This window comes from Culex quinquefasciatus, chromosome 2 (genome assembly GCF_015732765.1).
Source record: "Culex quinquefasciatus strain JHB chromosome 2, VPISU_Cqui_1.0_pri_paternal, whole genome shotgun sequence".
NCBI lineage: Eukaryota > Metazoa > Arthropoda > Insecta > Diptera > Culicidae > Culex > Culex quinquefasciatus.
In genome coordinates, this window is record NC_051862.1 from 132,463,880 (window position 1) to 132,490,293 (window position 26,414).

At 36.7% G+C, this 26,414-nt stretch overlaps 1 protein-coding gene across 11 annotated transcripts in view; it reads right to left on the reverse strand.

The window, feature by feature from the left end:
- Positions 1 to 26,414, reverse strand: part of LOC6041063 (phosphatidylinositol 3,4,5-trisphosphate 3-phosphatase and dual-specificity protein phosphatase PTEN) — a 130,904-nt gene that overhangs the window by 56,765 nt on the left and 47,725 nt on the right. For all 11 annotated transcript variants that reach the window (XM_038250927.1, XM_038250928.1, XM_038250926.1 and 8 more), the window contains one exon: positions 3,769 to 3,935. In XM_038250927.1, coding sequence (XP_038106855.1) covers positions 3,769 to 3,935 — 167 coding nt within the window. The remainder of the gene's footprint in view (positions 1 to 3,768; positions 3,936 to 26,414) is intronic.

A 26,414-nucleotide genomic window follows, 5' to 3' on the forward strand; every position in this document is an offset into this window, starting at 1 on the left:
GATTTTGCCAGATTTTTCACTTAGTGTCAATTTTGAACAAATTTTGGATTCAAATTAACGAATTTAATAAAATATAAAAAAAGGTGCAGGTGGTTATGTTACACATGACCAGTATGACAAAGAACTTTGCAAGATGGTTGTTGAAATTTTCGATTACATTGTCTGGTCCAAATTTCCCAAGATTCACTAGATTCATAATTACCATAAAGTTTGATACCCATATGGCCCCTACTCTTATGGTTCGTAAGTCCAGTATCAAAAACCATAAAGTCCGGCCACTCCGGATTGTGGCCACTACTGCCGGAATGTCAAATTTCATGTCCAGTATCAAAAACCATAAAGTTTGATACCCATATTGCCCCAACTCTTATGGTTCGTAAGTCCAGTATCAAAAACCATAAAGTCCGGCCACTCCGGATTGTGGCCACTACTGCCGGAATGTCAAATTTCATGTCCAGTATCAAAAACCATAAAGTTTGATACCCATATTGCCCCAACTCTTACGGTCCGGCAAATGTCCCCCCATCGGAACATCCGCGGGGCCTCCGGCCACTCCGGATTGTGGCCACTGCTACCAAAATGTCAAATTTCATGTCCAGTATCAAAAACCATAAAGTTTGATAACCATATTGCCCCAACTCTTACGGTCCGGCAAATGTCCCCCCATCGGAACATCCGCGGGGCCTCCGGCCACTCCGGATTGTGGCCACTACTGCCGAAATGTCAAATTTCATGTCCAGTATCAAAAACCATAAAGTTTGATACCTATATTGCCCCAACTCTTACGGTCCGGCAAATGTCCCCCCATCGGAATATCCGCGGGGCCTCCGGCCACTCCGGATTGTGGCCAGTACTGCCGAAATGTCAAATTTAATATCCAGTATCAAAAACCATAAAGTTTGATACCCATATTGCCCCAACTCTTACGGTCCGGCAAATGTCCCCCCATCGGAACATCCGCGGGGCCTCCGGCCACTCCGGATTGTGGCCACTGCTACCAAAATGTCAAATTTCATGTCCAGTATCAAAAACCATAAAGTTTGATACCCATATTGCCCCAACTCTTACGGTCCGGCAAATGTCCCCCCATCGGAACATCCGCGGGGCCTCCGGCCACTCCGGATTGTGGCCACTGCTACCAAAATGTCAAATTTCATGTCCAGTATCAAAAACCATAAAGTTTGATACCCATATTGCCCCAACTCTTACGGTCCGGCAAATGTCCCCCCATCGGAACATCCGCGGGGCCTCCGGCCACTCCGGATTGTGGCCACTACTGCCGGAATGTCAAATTTCATGTCCAGTATCAAAAACCATAAAGTTTGATACCCATATTGCCCCAACTCTTACGGTCCGGCAAATGTCCCCCCATCGGAACATCCGCGGGGCCTCCGGCCACTCCGGTTTATGGCCACTACTGCCGAAATGGCAAATTTCATGTCCGGTATCAAAAACCATAAAGTTAGATACCCATATTGCCCCAACTCTTACGGTCCGGAAAATGTTCCCCCATCGGAACATCCCTGGGGCCTCCGGCCACTCCAGTCCAGGTGGTGGCCAGTTCCAATGATCGACTCCCGCGACTGCCATGTCTTAGCTGGTCCTTGCCTCCAAGCCATCTGCTGCCAGACCTCCAGGCCGTCTGCTACCGGGCCACCAGGCCATCTGCTTCTGATGTGTTCTCGGCGACGTCCAGCAATAGAATGAATTTTCGGGACCGACCGAGCCGAGATTTGTTGGCTCGTCGACGATCCGAAAATTATGAGGTGGAGTGGGGGTGATTTTAGATACATCAATCTCACGTCTCTCGATTGACTGATTGGGAAACGTTCGTTCATCCAACCGGCGTGCACCAAAAAGAGGGGATATTTGCCGAGAGGGGAATTCGTCACGTAACGTTTTCGCTTCGCGAAAATTTTGGATTGACACCACGTATAGAAACCTTAGGACAAAGTTCTTTGTCAAAATCGAATGAGTTTTTCTTAGAGGGAATGATAATAAAACATTTTTGAGGTTATAAAATCAATTAAATCGTCTGAATTCTACAAATTTTTGAATTAATTCATATCCTCCCTCCCCTTCACCATTGAGAACGGTTAGATTTTCGTCTGCCAGATTTTTACAGATTTTTTATCAATACTTTGGCAGATTTTTCCAATTTTGACCTGGTAACCCTGCTTGAAAGCATTCCCGAAACATGTCATTAATTAGCAAGTGCCATCAAAAAAACAAACGCGCCAAGTCTTTTGACGTTTGACTTTTGACGACCCATTCCAACACAAGGCTGAAGAAAACCGAGCGAGAAGCGAAGGCAAATAAAGAACAAAGGGTGACACCACCAGCAGCGCCTGTTGGAGTGAGCCAGCAAGGAAATTTTGTCTATAAATGCTACTTTTCGTGAGTTTTCGCTTAAAATTTTAGCAGCACTAAGCAGAGCGCTGGATGAAAAAAGAACTAAGCTGAAAATAGGAAAATGGGCGTAGCCCAATGCACTCGACTGATTAGAATGCATTTGGGAATTTTTTTTTCAAATGCTTGTAAAAGGAATAGCATAACTTTTAATAAAACTGTAAATAAACAGAATTGTTCACAAAAAGTAGCTTTACTCGTTGGTGTACTTGGTTTTATTGAATTTCAAGAAACACTCCAGATTATCCAGCAGCATTCAAACACGACCGCTTATTAGGCTTAAAATGGATATATTTCCCCTAATTTAAAAAAAAAATAAAAACTGAGACTTTTTCAAACGGTGCACTTTTTTTCAAAATTTCAATAAAGTACTTTTTGATTGCAAATTTGATTTTACATCGAAAAATAAAGTTGAAATTATCCATACCTACAACTTTGCCGAAGACACCAAATCGAAAAATTCTTTTAAAAGATACAGATTTTTGAATTTTCATCCATCATTTTTGTATGGGTAGCTGCCAAATTAGTAAGTAAAATTATATGGATATACTAATATTGCAAAATGGCTTATTTGGGCATACCGAAGACACCAAAAAAGTTTCATATGGATAAAAAAATTCAAAAATTGAAATTAAAAAGACCGATTTCGTAGAGAATTGTTCATATCTTCCCTAGCATTTCGTCGTTGTCAATTTTTTTTGTCGCACGTGCATTTTGGGCAATTTGGTTAAGAACGCCATAGATCCCTAAAATTCGGTTTCAATCTTGATGTATTCAATAAAAACCGAAAAAAAACTCCGTGCATTGTTGTCACTCTTTATTTTGGGAAGTTTCAATCTTGTCGTGTTATCTTGACACATCCTGAAAAAAATACTGAATGTGCGATAACTGGGATTTTAGTTCAGAACACGTTTGACACACGTACATGCCTGACTCCCGTAAACATTAGTAATTTTAACTGAAGGCTCCGGCAACCAAATTCAACCAAAACATTCTGGACAATGCACAGAATGGTCAACCCAACAAAACGTGTTTGTTATTATTTACATTGCGTGTTCTACTTTTGTTTATTCAAGATCAAACATTAAAACTCGTTTTTCTCGGAACGTCAAAAAGCGACGCGATTTTTATTTTGGAATTACAGATTTTTTACTATTTTCAATATATTTAAATCAACATTATAATGAAGCCCTCAAATGTTAAATTTGAAAACGTTCTTACTTGGTCGCAATTAGGAAGAAATGAGATTTCCAGATAGAATACATCCATATTTCTGCAATCCACAATTCATTAATCTTATAATAGGACAAAACAAACTAGATTAAAAGTAAATTATTTCGAAGAATAGTCGTTACTCACCGGAAAGCGCTTGTGGTCGTAGCTGCGCTCCGAGCACAGGTTGTAGATCTTGTAGCATCCGGCGTGGTTCCTCTCGAGCATCCGCTGCACGTCCTCGATCTTGTTGCGGTAGATCGACTCCATGTGCTCGGCCGGGTAGCCCATGGCGATGATCCGATCGTTAATGTCTGCAGACGTATGCAACAAAAAAAAAAGAGTTGGCAGAGAAATAGAAGGAGGGAGAGAGAGAGAGAGAAAGAAAAAGTTGAATTAATAATAATTACAATTTTTCGCTCTGGATAAGCTGATACGAGAGTGTTCGTCTCAGGTTTTTTTTTCGGTGTGTTCCGCGAAAGTTCGAGATCGTAATCATAGATATTAAATTTAAATAATTAAACTGGCAAGGAAAAATCAGTAATTAGTAGTGCGTATATGCAGTTTGTATTGGGGAGGTGGGCCGGGGAGGACCCCCCCGAGGGAAGCAAATCAGCCAACCAGCGGTCCAAAACGAGCATCCAAAGTGCGTTTAGATTCGCTACGAACCAACCACGTTGTATGTGAGTGTGTGTGTATGCAGATAAGGTGTGCGTTATGATATCCATCCAAAGTATAACGCGATTCACCCAACCGAGTGAGCGAGTTTCGCTGTGTGTGTGGGTGTGTGTCTGTGAAGTAATTTACAATTCAAAATTTCATTACTCAAAGAACCTGTCCGAGGCCACACGACGACGATGACGACGACGGAGGCGTCTCGTATGCATCACGAAGCAGGGTGTCGACGGATGATGGAAAGCTAGATTGATCGTTGGTGAGTGAACGCATTATTTTCATTGTAAATTAACTTGATTATAAATTTTACAGAAGTTTCTATTTTCCAGATTCGATTATCCATCGTATTTAGTGTAGGACTCTTTGTTTCACATTGATTAAACGTTCCGCAAACCGAAACTCCACCTGACCTAAATTCCCACAACAATCGCACCCAAAACCCACTAAATGTTCCCTTCCAGACCCTTCAACCAGCTCCATATCGGACTGACAGGCCCCATTAGAGTTGTGTTGATTTTAGAGGTCACAAAACGCACAATGGATGAGCATCGGCGTCGTCGCGGGTCGTGCGCAGAATATTGATGAGGAGGGCAGCCTTAAGGCAACGTGCAGCCGATTCTACACATCGTAACCCAACTGAGAGGGTGGTCCCTCGGGTGAAACTTATCGAAACCAGATGCCACCCTAGGGAACCAGCTGGGCGCGTTGACAACCGGGCAGCAATTCGTCACTGGTGTGCCCTCTTGACACAGAGTCGACTGTAGTAAGGTGTCAGATTTCATGGGAAACAAACTTTTTCGCCAAGAGATTACAACAGCAACACAAGCCATGAGTGCCACTATACGCTACACAGCTGATACTTGTCATCGCGCTAGTTCGCTAATAGTTTTCTAATGTAAATTAGAAGAGCTCTGACCGTACGGGTTGCTCACGGTACAAATGGTTGACAGATGAGGAAGAACGTGGAGGTCGCGCGCTGGCATGGTTTGTCTTGCCCTCTCTTTGTTCAAGTTTCTGAGCCGCGGCATTATGAAAAGTTCCAAGTGACACAAAAGCATCGTCGTTGAACGGAAAATTGACGAACAATGATGGTTCACCATAAAATGCGAAGGATTTTATTTGAATGGGGCTACTTTCTAGGATTAGCACTTTGAGATCACACTTAATTAATTGATCCTTTTGAGACTAGTGCGAATTGGTAAGAAAAAAAAACTCCAAAGCATACGTCTAAACACATGATTGTGAAATTTTTACTTGCAACGTCGGTGTCCAAGTCCGTTGACCCAGAGAGAAGCACACCCACCGACGCGCGCGCCGCCGTTAAACATCACACAAGTGGCCCTGACGTTTGGACCGTAGCAAGGAGGAAGTTTGTGGCAATCGTGAATTAATTCAGTAATATTTATGTAATAATATTTCAAACTGGATTTGTTTTAAATATAAAACCGTTGTTTAAACCATGATTCATTCATAAGTTTTTTTTTGATTTTGTAAAGAGTTGGCATATCAGCACCTTGGCGTTCGATTACAGCTTTTGAAAAGCGTGTTCAACCCATATCAAGCAATAAATAGCTTAATGGGAAGTAGGCGAGTAAATTGATATCAAATCATTAGCAAAACAATTTGTTTAAATAATGCGAAATTGCAATTTTGACGGAAGTAGGACCGCGTCCTTAATATTATATTCGAATTTCAAATTTGATTTTGGGAATTTCCACACAAAATTATTTTATGAACCGATCAGTGATACCAAATTTCATGGTTTTTGAAAAGATTTAAAAGGGTTTATTCAATTTAAAATACAAAAATATGAGTTACACATGTATTCCGATTAGTTAACAATTGATTTTACAAAAACAGTAAACATTATGCTACAGTAAACGTTATGCTACTAACGAAAATGTGCAAAATATCAATGAATTTATGAAAATATTTTTTTCCAATAATTTTATGTCTTCTTCCGATCTGTGGCCTCAAAATTTTAAAATTTTCTACACAGAAAAAAAATCATGGTAATATTACATCTGGGAAGGGGTACATCTTTTATGTCAGAAAAAAGGTGTAATTTTAACTCTGGAAATGTGTAATTTTACCTCTTTTCTGGTGTAATGCCACTTTTTCAGTCTAAATTGAGGTAAAATTACATCATACAAGAGGTAATATTCAACCTTCCAAAATTAAAGCTTGCAAATTTACATTATTTTTTTCTGTGTAGAAGTCCAAAATGCCCTAGCTGATTAAAATATAAAAAAAATTAAATGTTCAAAACTCATAGACACATTCCGCCGTGACGTTGCAACGCTTTGACTTTTCTTTTTTCAGTATTTCGGCTGTAACTCAAAAATAACATTGAAAAGGTACATATGTTATTACAGATTCGGAAAGTAAATTAAATTCCTATAAGAAACAATGTTGAAACATTATTTTAAGCGAATATTCTATTTTTGAGAGGGGGATATGTAGCGTGACGTTGCAACGCGTGACTTTTTCTCAATCCTGACCTAATTCATGTTTCGCCATTAACTCTGCTCTGTTAAACGGCAAATTTGGAGTTCTTCTTCCATTTTTAGTGTAAAATTGGCCAACAAATCGAATGCAATCATTAGTTTTTCAAAAAAATTAAACCTCGATTTTTAAAGACCGCTTACATTTCGTGACGTTGCAACGCTCTGATTTTGAAAACAGGGTTTTTCGTTGCGTTGCAACGTCACGAAATTATAGTTTCAAAATAAATCATAGTTTTTGTTAGGCTGAACAACTGTAGGTTAAGATTTGATTATAAGACATTAATAGACAGTACAAGGACATGTGAATTGATTGGCCTGCCCATGTTAGACCCCCCCCCCTATTCTGCTTTCACAGTTGCAGTACGATTTACGAAGTTTTCCAAAGGGTTTTCAAAATATTTTTTTTGTATTATTCCATTATCACGAAGGAACCCCCTCTCCCGTCCTCTATCCATGTAACGGGACGTCCATGCATTACGTAACGGCGTAATATCAAGGGGGAGGGAGGAGGGTTCGAGGATTTATACAAAAAAAGTGTATCGGAAATGTATTTCCAGGGGGTGGAGGGGGTCTAAAAATATAAATGTTTTGTGACGTAATGCAAGAACGCTCCCTTAATATTTTAATGGTTTTGTGCAACTTACAAAACACGTGGAAGTTTTAGAAGGGAGGTGAGGAGCTTCAAGTTTTCAGGAGGGCTTATTTTGAATTTATAAATAAAGTGCCCATATCGTTTGTTCATGGCCCCTAAGGGGTGATCTGCAAACAACGTAACTTATTTTATTGACTTTTGTGCTTTTTAAATTAAATTTGAGGAAATAATATAACTGTTTAACTGCGCAACATAACATTTTTAATTGTGAACAACAAAACGTTGTATACAACTTATTTAAGTAAGGGTTCGTCCAACAACAGAGTGACAAAAGTTTGTGAAAAAAAAACAATCGAATCACGTGATTTTTATAGTTTAATGAATTTCACTGTAATTTGACTTACATAAGGGTGTGGGATAAAAAAAAATCATTGCGTTGTATTATAATGAACCTTCACGTAAATCAGTTTATCATAAAGGGGCCATCCAGTAACCATGTGATTACTTTTTTGAAAGTTTTAGAATTTTTCCCCCTAGTGAACATCGGTCTATTTTGATTTGTTCAACAAGTTTCATAAAATACTTTTTTTTTCGAGTTGCATCAAACTTAAATGACGGAATTTGTGAATGACCCATGTACAATTCTTCTGTAAATATGCTCGGAAACATTATATAACAAATATATGATATTTAGTACCCTTTTATCTTCAACAACCAACTACGCATACACCTTTTTTGCCATGTGACCAATATGATTTAAAATTTCGTGACGTTGCAACGCAAACTTAAACCTGTTGTAACTTTGGATCTAGACAACCAATTAAGTCGCTCTAGATTGCATTTGAAAGCTCTTTCCAAGTACAAAGAGCATCCGAAATATCAAAATGATTGAATTCAATAAAATGGTAAACTTACACTAGTTTGAAAAAATACTTAACTTAAGATAAACTGCAAACCCATAACATTTCCGTTTAGTACAACTAAAAACCTACAAAATGCAATCAATAGAATATTTTTTGGATTTTATTTCACTGAAAACCAGGAGTTTTTAGAAAAATGTTTTAAAACGATGATTTTATCACGAATCGATGCATAACCTACACAGCTAAACAAGTAGTAATCCAGCTGCGTGTAGAAGGCCTGGGTGTAAAATAAACTTTGCATTATTTTATGAGATTCTGTGTAATATTACACCATGAAATATGTAGCCCATCAGTATGGGAAACCTACTTAACCGAAATTTCAAGCTCATATATGCGTTTATCCTTACAGCTTTTCATCGGTCTGATGGCCGAGTGGGCTAAGGCGCCAGTCCTTACTGTTGGTGCTGGGTTTGAATCCCGTCGGTTGCAACGTTTTTTTGTGTTTGCAAAAATTGTACATGCAGTGTGTAATATTAAGTGTTTATTTTGACGAAGGTGATGTGCATGCTTTTGCATGCGATTTTACCATCGGATTTTTTGCTGTGTAACCAACTTGTACAAAATGATATTCAAATGATCAATTAATGAAAACCATGATTTTTGAAGCTTCAAGTAGTCTAGAATCGAGGAAAAATATCCAAATAGCTCATACACGCTTTTCAAAATTTCATCCTAAGGTGTACATTGCCGGAGAATGTGTCAATAATATTTTTGACCCCTGATTTTTCAATCAATTTTTGGGGAGGGGAGAGGGACAACAACTTGAAATAAAATTTGCAGAAGCCTCCTGTGAAATTTTCATAAAGTGCACCGTTTTCAAGTTATAGCCATTTCTAGGCATTTTTTTTTTTTTGAAAATAGTCGCTGTTTTTCATTTTTTTTTTTTAAATTATTGTACAAGTTTACCCACTTTTGAAGAAAATATTTTTGAAAAGCTGAGAAAATTTACTATATTTTGCTTTTTTGAACTTTGCTGATACGACCCTTAGATGCTGAGCTGAAGAAAATTCTCTATATTTTGCTTTTTTTGAACTTTGATGATACGACCTTCAGATGCTGAGCTCGAATGTCGAAAAAATATGTAATTTTACCTCTGATAATGTGTAATTTTACCACGTTTCTGATGTAATGCCACTTTTCAGTCTAAATTGAGGTAAAATCACATCAATTTTTTCATAAAATTGTTTTAATTATGTCCTTATCGGTGCTGGGACCTGGTTAGGACCAGGTCGGCTTACACAGAAAAAAATAATGTAAATTTGGAAGCAGTAATTTTGGAAGGTTGAATATTACCTCTTTTATAATGTAATTTTACCTCAATTTAGACTTAAAAAAGTGACATTACACCAGAAAAGTGGTAAAATTACACATTTTCAGAGGTAAAATTACACCTTTTTTCTGACATAAAAGATGTACCCCTTCCCAGATGTAATATTACCATGATTTTTTTTTCTGTGTATGTAATTACATTTTTGTTAAAGCTAAGAGTAATTACAGAGGATCTTGTGTAAAATTCCAACATTAAGGATTACACTATTTTTTACTGTAAGAATTTTACCATAAATTTCTAATAATTTTAGCATAACTTTTGATTTTCTACTTTAGTTTCAATGTAACCCCATCACAAGGTACCACTCTCGCTTGCTGTCATTACTCACGGAGGGATTATAACATAATAATGGTCAGGCCAGCGTCGAACTATAAAGACAACACTGCTGGTAGCGAGTGACCAGTCAAGGGAGCACATCGGACAGCCAGTGCGTATGCGGCGTCCACCACAGACAGCTTAAGAAACCAACACCACCAACAGTAAAGACCAGTAGCCACGAGTCGTAAGCCCTAGGCGCGTTAAAAAGACGCCAAATGTGCGAGTTAAAAAAAGCGTATTAAATAATAAAAATCAACACATCAACAAATGCTCGCGGTTCGGGGTGTACTGCGAGAGCGTGGTGTATATTTACTTAATACTAGAGAGAGAGAGAGAGAAAAAGAGAGCTAAAAAGAAACCAACACTAACTAATGGGACAAAAAAAAAAGCACGAAGAAGAAGAGTTTGTAAACGCACGTGTTCGCTTCAGTTCGATGCTTTGTCGCATGCTTCAAGGTTAGGTCACATTTCGAGCATGCTTGGGAGGAATAAATTTGACATGTAAAAAACACTGCACGTTGAAGCCAGATTGGCGAAGAAGAGCGTCAACGCGTTTTTTTGGGTAAACTGTGCGAAATTAGATTGCCCTAAACACAAAGAGTCATATTACGGGGTTTACCAGATTTTCAATGTATAATCCGTAAAAAACCTTGCACTGTTGTGTACAAATAAAAAATGTAAATTTACATCTTTATGCGGTGAAATTACACTGAATGAAATAAAAGAGGTGCCCAGTTACCTCGGAACCAGGAGTGACCAGGTTCTCTGCCATTCTAAAACGGGTCTTTAGAACAGCATAACTCAAGTCTGATGCAGACTAGAGTTTCTCATAATTTCACTACCGGCCAGAAAAATATTGAATTGGAAACAATGCGAGACTTATCGCCAGTTATGGATTCAAACAAAGCAGAACTCAACGTTCGAGGAGGTCGTCCTAACCAGCATCCTGATATGCAGAACCGACCTGCACCTTTCCTAGACCCAGCCACACATAACCGACACAATTGATGATTATGGCTGGTCATCGTGACCATACGGTGCCATTTTTCGTTTCCAAGTCCGGAGGGGGCAGGACTTTCTGTGCGCGCACCAAAACCATTGCCGAGGTCCAAGTTGTTGCCGATTATTTCGCCAATAAATTCACCGACACTTACTGCCATGATGGCTTGGGGCCCGGGACCAACAACAATGTTGCAGAGTTTGGGCCGAGGTACACGTACAGCTCCCACAGGTGCAGCTAATTGCATTTCGTTACCACTTGGCAACCCTCGGAAGAGACAGAGGGTCGATGTGGGGGAGTGGTTTGCCAATTTCATTGGCTTCTGCATATCTGCATATGGTCATTTGGGGGTAACCCTGCTGCCGGAAGGGAGCTAACGTGGGAGTTGCATGGGGAAAGGTAAATGATTGGTGGTTCCTGACAGTAGTAAAATTTTATCGGATTCAGTGGGCAGTTTTTCATGCCAGTTTGGTTTGGCAGCAGTAGCTGGTGTAGCAGCAGTGGTAGTGGGAGGCAGAAACAACTTTGTCGTCGTTTTGGGAATTCAATTTTGGGTTTTTCGGTTTGATCAATAGTTGGAGCATCGAGGCAGGTGTTGAACTTTATTTGGTGCGGTGTTACGGATATTCCGACACCTTCTTTCCTTCCAGTTTGGTACGTTGTTGCAGGGCTGGGTTTTTCTAATTGCCGATTGGTGTGATGATTCAAATTATGTTCTGATCAGAGGCGACTCGTGCCCGAATGAAGCACCTGTTCAATGTTAAGAAATGTTTTCAAAGTTTTTATGTTTCCAATGGCTTTTATTTTACGTTTTTTTTATTATTTTTATACTATTATAATTTTCTGTTTATGCAAAAAATAACTGAAATTATGATTGAAATTTGTTTATCTCGTTAAAATTTATTTTTAAGACTTAATCAGCAAGGGGAATGTGAAAAAATAGGGCAGTTGCTCCGCCATTCTTATTGAAATTCAAGGGAATTTATTAACTATTGTTCCGAATTTTGAAACTATTCATCAGGGTTTTCAGAAAAAAATACCACATCCTTCACAAAAGAAAACTGCTTGTTGGGCTTTTTTAAGCCCAACTTATTTTGAGTTAACTTGGTTACTTGAAGACAAAGCTATTAAAAACATCATTTTGCATTCAAAAATGTTTTTTAATCTCATTTTACTTTTTACTTTTAACCCTCTAACGCCCAGAGCTGTTTGCTTATCGTAAAAATAGTAAATGGCTTAATTTTGGTACAATAATGCAGGAAATACTTTACTTTGACCCACAAACATCGAATTGGGGCAAAAAAGTAGAATTTGAAGTGGTGCACCAGAGCACCATCAGGAAGATGAGCAACTTTTTTTAAACCACAAAATCTCGTTTTCTTCAAATCTATTGGTTCATTTGTTTGAAAACGCTTCGAAATGTGTTAAAAACTACTTATTCTTTGCTGTAAGACCATATTTCTGAAGTATTAACTACAAATTCTAAAATCTCTGCATTTTCAGGTTTCTTTGATTGGCTCATTCAAATCCCACAAACAACCATTTTCATGAAAAATGAGGAAAATAATAAAACTATCGGTCTAATAACAATGTTTTGTCTTGTTTATGAATAGTCAAAACTTTTATAAACTTTTGTTTTGATAAAAATAAGCTTTTTCTGTAATTTAGAAAAAAGTGCTCCTGAATATTTAGTTGCTCGTATGCCTAGGTGGTGCTCTGGTGCACCAAATGAAAAAAGTTGAAAAACACTTAAAACCGGTTCAAACTCACAATGTTATTCACAGGGGTTCTTGTCCAAGGTTCAAATGATAGCAAAACATTTTTTGTTTCATAAAATTTTGTGTTTGGTAATTTTCACGGGCTTTCGAAAACATGTCTTATTTATTTCCCTAAAATTGGCCCATTTTTGTTTACATTTCACACTGTAACTTTGCTTGTGCTTAACCAAATTTGATGAAATTTGGGGAGATGTTAGTATACATTCTAAAGTTTTGGTGCTCTGGAGTAACCATGGGCGGGAGAGGGTTAAGAAGCAGGTCGTATCGCTTTTGGTACTTTATCAATTTTCTAGAGAATTAAATTTACTCACTATGCTGCCAAAGAGAATTTCCACTGCTTGTTAAGTCTTCATATTTTCAATTTCCGAATAAAAAGAAGGGCTTTTGATGTTAAAATAAAATAAGATTGACCTGAATCCGAGATGATGAAAATATTTGTTTTTAACATCAGTGGAAAAAAAAAATATTTCAGAACAAATTCATGCTACAATATATGATATATTTAACTAGAGTGAACCGGGACTACAGTCTGAATAAGCACAGTCGTTTTTGAAGCATTTAATGGCATCAAATCTTAAACGAATTTACATTTTTTTTTGGACTACCTCCGCTTTGAATTGAACCATCCGAAAATTAAAAACCTATACCTTTCTTTAGTAAGAAAGGCAAAAACGATGGTTGAATCTACTGTCATAATTCTGCTCATGTGTCTCGATTCCCAGATGACAGTAATGTTGGAAAAAGCACAGCACTTTTTTGTTTCAATTGTTTCAATTCAATCTATCAATCACACTATCTAAACATAACATTACATCACTTTCCAGTAGACCAAAAATCCACTAGTAACCAAAAAGATCGAAGATGTTCAACGCGCGCAGTTGAACATTCCTGTTTTAAAACGAGCCATCGCCAGTCTGCGCAAAACAGCCTGAAGCCTAAAATTGCGCCAAATATAGAGCAATATCTGTCGTGCTCTCGCGCTCTCTCATTTATTCACGCTCTCAACGTGCTGTCACCGCGCTGGCTTGTTTACCTTTTGCATGCAGCTACCTGCTGAGCTGAGTCAGCTGAGTCGGCAGGGGCCTGGGGGTGGCATTTCGCTCTCTCCCAAAAAAATGCTGTCAGTTCACGCTCTCAGTTTGAACCAGATTTACCAACACCTCGATACTGCCGCTGCGTGTGAATAGGAAGCTCTTTACATGTGTTGAAGTTTTTCTGTATGGAGATTTTTTCCCCGACGTTCAGAGGGTCGTTGTGAACGCGATGAGCATTTGCGCGTGGCCCGCTGGGCTCGCATTTTCCGCTTTAGTGGGTTGGAACGAGTAAATGCGGTCCAAAGCTTTTTCGGTGCATGCAGCGCTGCTGAACATAGGGCGTTGATTTTGTTTACGTGAGCTTATATTCAAACAAAAATTGTAATTGTAATTTGTTGGTTTGAAAAGTTCTGCGATACTTAATAAAATCTATCCGCTTGAAATCGGCTACCTGTTCAATGAACAGGTTGGACAGGTGGACGAGTCGCCTCTGGTTCTGATAAAAATATAAATGAGTTTTTGTTTTGGAATTAATTCTGAAATCAAATAACATATCAATGTTCTACTTTCCATCAATGGGGCTAACTGTCTAATTCGTTTAATAATTTAATATTGTTTTCCTAAGAAGAGCAATTCTCTCAGATTTCGGTCATTCGATTTTTTTGTTTTTTTTAATCTGGCTAAAACTTTTTTGGTGCCTTTGGTATGCCCAAAGAAGTCATTTTGCATCATTAGTTTGTCCATATAATTTCCCATACAAATTTGGCAGCTGTCCATACAAAAATGGTGTATGAAAATTAAAAAATCTGTATCTTTTGAAGGAATTTTTCGATCCATTTGGTGCCTTCGGCAAAGTTGTAGTTATGGATAAAGACTACACTTAAGAAAATGATACTCGATAAAAAAAATTGTGATTTTTAATTTAACTTTTTGTCATTAAAACTTGATTTGCAAAAAAACACTTTTTTTAATTTTTTTTATTTTTTTATATGTTTTAGAGGACATAAAATGCCAACTTTTCAGAAATTTCCAGGTTGTGCAAAAAATCTTTGACCGAGTTATGAATTTTTGAATCAATACAGATTTTTTCAGAAAATCGAAATATTGGTCACACAAATTTTTCAACTTCATTTTTCGATGTAAAATCAAATTTGAAAGCAAAAAGTACTGTAGTGAAATTTTGATGATGTGCACCATTTGCATGTTAAAGCCATTTTTAGGAAACTTTTTTGAAAAAAGTCGCAGTTTTTCATTTTTTTTTAAATAGTGCACATGTTTGCCCACTTTGAAAAAAAAATATTTTTGAAAAGCTGAGAAAATTCTCTATATTTTGCTTTTTTAAAGTTTGTTGATACGAACTTTAGCTGCTGGGATATTGCCCTGCAAAGTTTTAAAAACAGGAAAATTGATGTTTTCTAAGTCTCACCCAAACAACGCACCATTTTCTAATTTCGATATTTCTGGTCCGATTTACATTGTTAAAACATGAAACATTCGTGAAATTTTTCGATACTTTCGAAAACAATATTTTCAAAATTTTCAGATCACGACTAACATTTTAAAAGGGTGTAATATTGAATGTTTGGCCCTTTTGAGATGTTAGTTGCGATTTGAAAATTTTGAAAATATTTTTTTTCGAAATGATCGAAAAATGTTACGAATGATTCATGTTTCAAATCGGACCTTTAATTGCTGAGATATCGACATTAGAAAATGGTGCGTTGTTTGGGTGAGACTTAGAAAACATCAATTTTCCTGTTTAAAACCTTTGCATGGCAATATCTCAGCAACTAAAGGTCGTATCAATAAAGTCCGAAAAAGCAAATAAAGAGAATTTTCTCAGCTTTTAAAAAGCGACGAGATAGCCGAGTGGGTTGGGGCGCGGACTTGGTAATCTGAATATGACTCTCGCCGGATTGATGTTATTTTTGGGGTGATTAGACTGATTTTTTTCTTCAGTACATGCTTTTGTGTACACGTTTGCTCATACAATATAACATGCTTTTTCTCACAAAGGTGGTGTGCATGCTTTTGCATGCGATTTTACACAGAAATTTTTTGCTGTGTGGAAGTCCCTAACTTTTGTCATAATGATCCTATAAACTTTCACAACCTTTACAGTGCAGCCTCCAGACTGTGTGTTTTATCTACACTTTCCGCCAAGAAGAGGCCCACATTCCCAGCCGACGGCGGCGCGGCTTGTTTGCCATCCATCATGTGTGAGAAAAATTTCCGTTATCAACCGATAACGGGATCATTTCGCAAATATTACACACTCTAAAGCGGCGTGAAGCTGTCAAGAAGAGGACGGCGGCGGCCGACTCCCAACTGGGCAAACGCCATTCAGGCAGAATGCAAACATTGACATTCTGCGAGAAACGAGGAAGAAAGAGTGAGAAGAGGTTGTTCGACGAGTTGCATAATCGCGAAATTCTTGAGTCGTTCGCGCTCGTGTTGCTCCTCTAAAATGCGCGCCACGTCGTAGTAGTGGTGATATCGGTACTAGCCTAATGCGTCGTGCGATTCCGCGTCAGAATTGGGTCAATGCGCAAAAAAAAACTGAAATCGCCAACCAGTTCCACAAAGACCGCGTGTCGTCTTCCTCGTATGCTTCGTCGTATTTCCGAAGCCAAATCGGGTTACTAATAAGTCGGGCGCGCGCACACACACACACACACACACACACACCCATGTGAACATCAAAAGGAATTGGACCTCGACTTTGTGTCTGGATGGTCGTAATACGACTTCAAAGAATAAGCAAAACAGCGACAACAACCGGCGCAAGGATAACCTCCAAGACCACGAAGAAGAAGTGCATTGGGTGGGTTCGTCTTCTTATCGCAGACGAAGACACGGCGCGCGCAACGTGACGTGAATTCGCGTAGACGTTTGGACGATTTAATCGTATCGATTGTCACAGTCCGTGAAGTCAATATTTAAAAAAGACTCAGGTCGTAAATTCTTGAAAAGCCAGCTCCATGGCCTAATCCAAGTCTGATACAGATTATACTTCCCCATAATTTCGCTACCGGCCAACATTATAAAATATTTTTAAACTTTTTTCGGTACGCCATTAAATCGGGCGTCTAATTTTACACAAAAGTCCCTTTGACACAAAAATTCTATCTATTCACGGTTGCGAGCTACAAGTCACTGAAAAACGTGTCTTAGTAAAAAACCAGAAAAATGAAAGGGGTCGTTTCGCCGGATGGAAAAAAAATCAGAAAACGTCAGCAAATAAAAAAGATTTAGTTAAATTTTTAAAAATCAAAAGATTTTTAAATCAACTCAAACATACTAAAAGTGATTTTTAACGCAGGGAAACGCATTTTAAATTGAATTCAGCTGATTTTACTCATTTTTTCATTGAATTTTTTGAGTTTTTTTGCCCCCTGATTTGAAACTGAAACTTTGAAAAAGGGGTGGGGGTGGGCAGAAAAAAAAAACAAAAAAAATTGTACCAGCCTAATAAACAGAATCTTTAAAAAACGTTTAAACAAATATTTGACTTTTGAAATATCAATTAAACATCTTCAACTCAACCTTGCCTCTAGACGTGCTTCGACTTGAAAAATCGCAAAAATCAATTTTTAACCAATTATTAATCTTTAATATCCCTAGTAACATTTTTAAACTTACAGGTTTTATCAGGGTTCTGGAAACCCTCATACGGCCTAAATAGGCTTTTATGACCTACTTAAAACCTAAGATGTTACTAGGGATGCACTGAACAGAAGAACTCTTAAACTTTTTGGGTTGCAAGTTTGGCTTGTTTTATGTGATTTTGCCAATGTTTTGTTGGCTGTGTTTTTGCCTAACATTTCCTATATTTTAAGTAAAAAGAAGTATGCCAAATTTTTTGTAGTGTCCCAGTCTATGCCTCCACGCATATTTTTTTAAAGTTTAAATGATAATGGTGCCATTCTATAGCAGAAAATGTGAAAACAAGCCAAACATATGAAAAATGACTGTAAAATCATGAAAAAATTAGTTGGCAATTTTTTTTCATGGATGGTCTTACTACCGAAAACAAACATCTGGAGTTTTTTTTTTTGAAAAGGTCCAATAAACCAAATTTTCAGTTTTTACTTTTAGGGTGTTTTTAATACCCCTGACTCAAGGCGGTTTCAAAACACCCAAAAAGCAAAAACTGGAAATTTTGTTTATTGGACCTTTTTAAAAAAACTCCAGACAAAACTAAAGAGAAGTTCTCTCAGATTTCGGTCATTCGATTTTTTTTGTGTTTTTTAATCCGACTGAAACTTTTTTGGTGCCTTCGGTATGCACAAAGAAGCCATTTTGCATCATTAGTTTGTCCATATAAATTTCCATACAATTTTGGCAGGTGGCCATACAAAAATGATGTATGAAAATTCAAAAATCTGTATCTTTTAAAGGAATTTTTTGATCGATTTGGTATCTTCGGCAAAGTTGTAGGTATAGATAAGGACTACACTGAAACAAAATGATACACGGTAAAAAAAAATTTGATGATTTTTTATTTAACTTTTTGTCACTAAAACTTGATTTGCAAAAAAACACTATTTTTATTTTTTAGAGGACATCAAATGTCAACTTTTCAGAAATTTCCAGAATGGGCAAAAAATCTTTGACCGAGTTATGAATTTTTGAATCAAAACTGATTTTTTCAAAAAATCGAAAAATTGGTCGCAAAAATGTTTCAACTACATTTTTCGATGTAAAATCAAATTTGCAATCAAGAAGTACTTTTTTGCGATTCCGTCGTGAAACTACTTATTTTTTCTGTCATTATTGAACGACGAAATAGCCTACTTTTCTGTACCAATCATAACAGAATCGAACAGCAACACTTTTCAAAATAAATGCTGAAAAGTTCTACTTTTCAGCACTGAAATGGGTGCTGAAAAGTTGAACTTTTCAACACTTGTTTCGAAATGTAACACTTTTCAACATTTTTTTGATTTAAACGATTTATTGACGAAATACATGGAAATTTGACTTAAAATTTCACTCAATGGGTGTTTTTTGTAATTGCAAAAAATGTTGTATGGAACTTGTTGCAAAACATGATTTTTTCAGCACTCGTCGTATTTAATGTACGACTCGTGCTGAAAAAATCCTCTTTTTGCAACTTGTTGCATAAACTACTATTGTGAAATTTTGAGTTAAATCCATTTTTAGGTGACTTTTTTGAAAATAGTCGCAGTTTTTATTTTTTTAATTAGTGCACATGTTTGCCCGCTTTTGAAAAAGATATTTTTGAAAGGCTGAGAAAATTCTCTATACTTTGCACATTTGAACTTTGTTGATACGACCCATAGTTGCTGAGATATTGCAATGCAAAAGTTTTAAAACAGGAAAATTGATGTTTTTGAAGTCCCACCCAAACAACACACCATTTTCTAATGTCGATATCTCTGCAACTAATGGTCCGATTTTCAATGTTAAATTATGAAACATACGTGAAATTTTCCGAACGAAAAAAAAAAACAAAAAAAAAAAAAGACAAACAAACATTTCAAATGGGCGTAATATTGAATGTTTTTTTTTTCGAAAAGATCGGAAAATTTCACGAATGTTTCATGTTTTAACATTGTAAATCGGACCTATAGTTGCTGAGATATCGACATTAGAAAATGGTGGGTTGTTTGGGTGAGACTTAGAAAACATCAATTTTCCTGTTTTTTAGCCTTTGCTAGCAATATCTCAGCAACTATGGGTCGCATCAACAAAGTTCAATGAAGCAAAATATAGAGAATTTTCTCAGCTTTTCAAAAATATTTTTTTCAAAGGTGGGCAAACATGGGCACTAATTTTAAAAAATGAAAGACTGCGACTATTTTCAAAAAAGTTACCTAAAAATGGCTATAACTTGAAAACGGTGCTCTTTATTAAAAAATCACTAAAGTACTTTTTGATTGCAAATTCGATTTTACATCGAAAAATGAAGTTGAAAAATTTGCGACCGATATTTCGATTTTTTGAAAAAATCAGTATTGATTCAAAAAATCATAACTCGGTCAAAGATTTTTTGCCCATTCTGGAAATTTCTGAAAAGTTGGCATATTATGTCCTCTAAAACATATCAAAAAATAAAAAAAATTAAAAATAGTGTTTTTTTGCAAATCAAGTTTAAGTGACAAAAAGTTAAATAAAAAATCATAAAAAAATTTTTTACCGTGTATCATTTTTTTTTCAGTGTAGTCCATATCCATACCTACAACTTTGTCGAAGACACCAACTCGATCAAAAAATTCCTTCAAAAGATACAGATTTTTGAATTTTCACATATCATTTTTGTATGGACAGCTGCCAAATTTGTATGGAAAATTATATGGACAAACTAATGATGCAAATTGTCTTCTTTGGGCATACCGAAGGCACCAACAAACTTTCAGCCGGATTGAAAAATACAAAAAAATCGAATGACCGAAAACTCAGAGAATTGCTCAACTACATTTTTCGATGTAAAATCAAATTTGCAATCAAAAAGTACTTTTTTTGCGATTCCGTCGTGAAACTACTTACTTTTTCTGTCATTCTTGAACGACGAAATAGCCTACTTTTCTGTACCAATCATAACAGAATCGAACAGCAACACTTTTCAAAATAAATACTGAAAATTTGTACTTTTCAGCACTGAAATGGGTGCTGAAAAGTTGAACTTTTCAACACTTGTTTCGAAATGTAACACTTTTCAACATTTTTTTGATTTAAACGATTTATTGACGAAATACATGGAAATTTGACTTAAAATTTCACTCAATGGGTGTTTTTCGGAATTGCAAAAAATGTTGTATGGAACTCGTTGCAAAACATGAACATGACATGATAAATGTACGACTCGTGCTGAAAAAATCCTCTTTTTGCAACTTGTTGCATAAACTACTATTGTGAAATTTTGAGTTAAATCCATTTTTAGGTGACTTTTTGAAAATAGTCGCAGTTTTTCTTTTTTTTTTTAAATTAGTTCACATGTTTGCTCACTTTTGAAAAAATATTTTTCAAATGCTGAGAAAATTCTCTTTCTTTTGCACATTTGAACTTAGTTGATACGACCCTTAGTTGCTGAGATATTGCCATGCAAAGGTTAAAAAACAGGAAAATTGATGTTTTCTAAGTCTCACCCAAACAACCCACCATTTTCTAACGTCGATATTTCAGCAACTAATGGTCCGATTTTCAATGTTAAAATATGAAACAGTCGTGAAATTTTCCGAACGAAAAAAATATTTTCAATTTTTTTAAACCAAGACTAACATTTCAAAAGGGCCAAACATTCAATATTACGCCCTTTTAAAATGTTAGTTTTTTTGTTCTTTTCAGATTTCGAGGAAGATATTCTTCATCGTGTTTCGCCACGGCTCACTTTCATCGGTAGGTTTAGTTCACCAGTAAAAATAGAAATGTAGAGTTTTTTCAAGTTTTTTTGTTCTTTGTTATCAGGAATCGATAAAAGGATGAAGAAAATTCGCCTTGCTTGAGCTAAATCAATTCCTCCATGAAAAAAGTTCATGGGAGTTGAAATTTAAACTTGCACGGGAAAACACGAACCAAACCATGTAAAATCCAATCAATAAACCTGTCTTCAACAATCTAACACGGCCCCTCGATCAACACCACAGAACATTTCAGGGTCGTCAACATTGGCGACGAGCTGGTATGGAGATCCTTCAAACTTTAAGCTAAATCTATCACGCCGCGTTTGCTTGCAGTAACTTACAGCGGCTTCGATTTCTACTGAATCTTGTTCGAATATACGGATCTGTTGCAACTCAGCATCGGCCAAAGCTGACCCTGCAAGTACTCTCTGCGTGAAGACCTGTTTCGTCTAGCGCCACTCTTTGGAAATAAAATTCAAATAAACCTGGCGCAGCAAAAAAAAACTTGTCTTTCACCAGCCTTACACGGTGGTGGAGGGGAGCACAATTTCCAAAGCGTTTGTCTCTAATTAGTACTAATTGAACACGTCATGTTGGAAAAGATAGATTACCCCGCTGATGCTGCTGGTAGCAGGGCAGGCATTAAGGTGTGCAGATAGCACACAGCTCGGCGATAGAACCAGTTTGGGACCCAGACACCTCGCAACTCGACGGTAACAGCCGGCGCCACACCGCTGCTGAAGTCTATCATTACTGGTGGTGGCTGCTGTTGCTGCTGCGGCAGAGGTGGATATCAGGTGCCTGAAGTGGTTGCGGATTCGGCGGGCAGAGTGAAAGTGAACCATATCGATCGGGAATCGGAAAACGTAGCTTGCGATTTGGGAGCGTGAGAAATTACAGATCGACGTCAGATGCGTTGTTGACAGTACCAATTGTAGTAACTGAGTCAATCTTCAATTTATCGTGCCCTAATAACACCCTTACACTAGCCATAAATTAGTACACAGTGTTGCATCAATCACCTACCGCCGCTGTCCAGATTAGGGCAGCGTTGGCCTCCGGCAGGAAGGTCACGACCCATCGGCGGCTCGTGTATCAGCAGCAGCAGCACACGTGTCGGTTGCCGCTGCCAAACCGATAACCGATCCGACGCCGATGGTTTCATCGTGGAACAGGAAGAGGCAGGGATTCACTAAAGGGGCTTTGTAGTCAATACAGAACTGGTTGATCCAACTGAAACCTGTAAGAAATTGATGCAACTCTGTCACGCACTAGTTCTTTGTAATTTTCAGAATTTTCAAACACAAAATCTCATAATGCTTTAAACCTTGTTACAGTTATGTTGCTATCAAAAATACAATGAGTTTCTAAAAATAATAAATTTACGATTTTTTTTGAAGGTAACTATTTTCAAAAGTTCATTGATATTTTCCTAACTTAAGACAGTAACATAACGGCAATAAATTATGAAGCATTTTGTTATGCATTAAGTCATTTTTTATATGTGATCAAAGATCTTTCACTCATTGCCGAACGAATCATTGCCGACTGAAGCGCGCAACCATTCGCGAGCGAACACGACTTGCTAGCAGCCAGCGGCTTGATCAATCGCTTCAAACAGCGATACAAATACTTTCGGGAACTTCTTTGTTTACTCCGTCCGTTGACCCGAGTCAGAAACGAATATGTTCAGAGAGGAGAATATCTAACAAAATCTATAATGTTGTATCACCAACAAAATTGTAAAATATTATAGATAAAATCGATTTTAAGCAAGTCAAAAAAAGATCAAAACAAACCCAATCCCAGTACATTTTGTGAAAAAAGTGATATTTAAAGCATCAAACATGTTGTGGAACCCAGTCCCAGTCACGACGTTGTATTAGGATTCTAGCAGAGTTCTTACAGAGCTGGATATTCTAACAGCAGGATTCTGGAAGAACCAACTAGAATTTTTCGTGGATGAGTGTTGGTTATAATAACTATTATTGTAGACAGATGTTTGACAAAATTTGTAATGTTTGTAATGTAATGTTTCGTGAAATTTTCCGATCTTTTCGAAAAAAATATTCTGATTTTTTTAAATCAAGACTAACATTTTAAAAGGGCCAAGCATTGCATATTACGCCCAATTAAAATGCTGGTCTTGATTAATATTTTTTTTTAATATTTTTTTCGAAGAGATTGAAAAATTTTACGAATGTTTCATGTTTTAACATTGAAAATTGGACCATTAGTTGCGGAGATATCTACATTAGAAAATGGTGGGTTATTTAGGTGAGACTTCTTTTTCTTGAAGCCGCTGTATCTCAGCAACCAGAGGTCCAATCTTCAATGTCTCTTTAACAATTTTATAGCAAATTTTCTGAACTTTAAGCATAAGCATAGGTGCCCACCCGCAGTTGCTACTCCGTTATTGACCAGGACCTCCAGAAGTTACATCCACGAGCCGTGGAAGATGAGTGGGTGCTTCTTTCCTCGCTTCGCAACTTCTCAAAGGCCCCTATCATGCTGATCAATACCGGCGCCGGCCACGACCAGTGGTAGGGTCACGGGGAAGTGGATGGGAATGTTAGTCCGATACTTGAGTGATAGAGACCGCCCAATCGACTGCTTCTCCGACAAAGTATCACATGAGTTTTGAGGGGGTTAGTAGATGGGTATGAGGTCAGGATTCACGAGTGGCAGTGATGTGACCATGAGCATTTTGTTTATCAGTTCAAATTTTTAAATCTTAGGCAGCCGGCTGCGGAAAGATAGATAATTGATTATTTGAAATGGTTTATTTTTATCGAACGCGTGCCAGCCGAGCAGTAGTGCTATGGGCTAGACTTATCAGTATAATTTTACTGTTTTTACAATTTAGATAACGCGAGCAAATTTCAAAAATAGTAAATAAATGACGCTTTACTCTTCATAAAATCGATAGTTTGATGAGTTAATACTAAAATTGAAAGTTGGAATAAATTTTTACGATCATTTACGACGAAAATTATCGTGAAAAAACCGGACTGCGCGTCCCCAAGAGGCACTGCACTTATGAAGGCATTATTCAATTATTATGACCAATCACCCCATGCACACAAATAGCGACACAAAAGAGACGAAAATTATCGCGAAAAAACAGGACTGCGCGTCCTCAAAAGCACTGCAAATTAGCAATATAGCAAATTTTCTGAACTTTTCAAAAAAAAATATTTTTAGAAACGGTCATTCCTGGTCACTATTTTTTTTAAATGGGAAAACTGCAAATATTTCGCTGAGGTCAAACTTTCGGTGGCTATATCTTGAAAACAGAGCCTTTCATAAAAAAATCCGTACAGTAGTTTTCGACTGGAAATTCAATTTTAAATCACTATTTTTTCAAAAATTCATAACTCGGCGGCAGATTTTTTTAACCATGTTTCTCTAAGACTCAAAAGTTGTGGGTTTTTGTCCCCTAAAACATATCAAAAAAATTCGAAAATAAAAAAAAACATATTTTGGGAAATTGAGTTTTTGTGAAAAAAACCTTGATTAAAAAATCTGCAAAAAAATATTCCGTGTACCTATTTTTTTCTCAATTTAAAAATTCAAGCAGAGATAAACAGAATTTCGTAGAGTAAAAAGAAAATTTCTCGAAATTTTCTGAACGTAATTCTCATTCAAACGATGAACACCCCCTACTGAACATTTTATGGTTCTATTAAAATAATTTTCGTATACTCAATCAATATTTGATATGAGTTTCATGATTCAATAAAATATTTTCATTATTATAAATATCTAGGTAGGCAGTTTTCATCGTTTAAATAGGAATTAAATCCATATTTTTTTGAGAAAGTCACTTTTTTTACAAAAATAGACATATCTTTGCTTATATTGAACCAAAATTGATACTTTTTATGGAAATTGTTCAAAAAAATTTTCTCTGCAATGTGTTTGATACGAAAATGTTTCAAAATTTTATTGTGTTATATGGAGGAGGATAGCAAAACAATTTTGGGAACCTTTTGGGTAAATAAAAGTTTATAAATGAAATTCTCTAAGTTTAGCAGTGTTTTTAATAGTTAAGTTATATGGTCGAATTTGTGTATGCTGTAATTTCATGACAAATTGTACAAAAAAAGATTTTTATTCGGTCGCAATGGCGAAATCTGGTAAATTTGCTATCAGAATTGGTAAATTATGAAATCAGGAGTCTGTTGAGGTAAATTCTACAGAAATTTTATGGATATCGGTAAGCCCCGCCAAATATTGGGAAAGAGCCCTTCTTTTATGGTGTCATGGTCCTTCAGACTTGCCGATTTTTTTATCTTAATGTTCTTGGGAAAATACACCATGCAATTCTCCAAAAATAATGAATCTCTAAAAAAAACTAGTCATAACAGCAAAATAAAAAAAAACAAATTCTTCGCTTTACAGCATTGCCTTGGCGTTCTCGATTGCGAGATTCCTACTCGAAACAGCCAAAAAAGGTTTCTCAAAAAAATCTTGTTCAAATCATATTTTGTTTCAAAACAAAAACAAAGAATTTGGTCCTACTCGAAAAAAAAATCTTTGAAAACATTTTTTGTATGAACGCCCCAAGGTTACTATTGACAGAAAATGCATAATTTGAAATTGGTAAGACAAATTGAAAAAGTAGGGGAGAATGGGGAGACTTGATCCCCTTTTTTGTATCTCACATAAATCTGTTAATTTCTCACAAAACTATGAACTTTTTGCATGAATTGAAAGCTTAAACATTCAACTATGTTTGGCTGATAAGGGTATTTCATCAGAAAAACTCTTCGAATCATGCCAAGCGTTTTAAAAAATATTTTAAACCGGCATTTTCAAAATGTTGGGGGTAATTTGATTCCCCTTTCAACATTTTGAAGAAATCTTAAGCAAAATGTTTATTATTCATCCAAACTTTTAATTTTCTATAAGTTACAGCAATTTCACATAAAACATGTACGTTTGTGTTCAAAATATAACAAGTTTAGCATGCAAAATATTTAAAAACTTAAAATTTACTTTTTTAGACAAAAATTGGGCATGTTTACAAAAGCTGGTAATTTTTGTTTACAAAACTTTTGAAAAATGGTTCAAACTGCAGTAAGTTATGTACAACTATACTAAAGGAAACTGTGTACGAAAACCCAGCCCAATTATTTAATCTTGAGGCTGATTCCAGTGACTTTAAAAATGCAAGGATCAAGTCTCCCTAAACGCACTTTTTTTAAATAATTGATTGTAAAAATAGTATGACGATAAATTTAACGAAAATGCGTAAGGGTTTTGG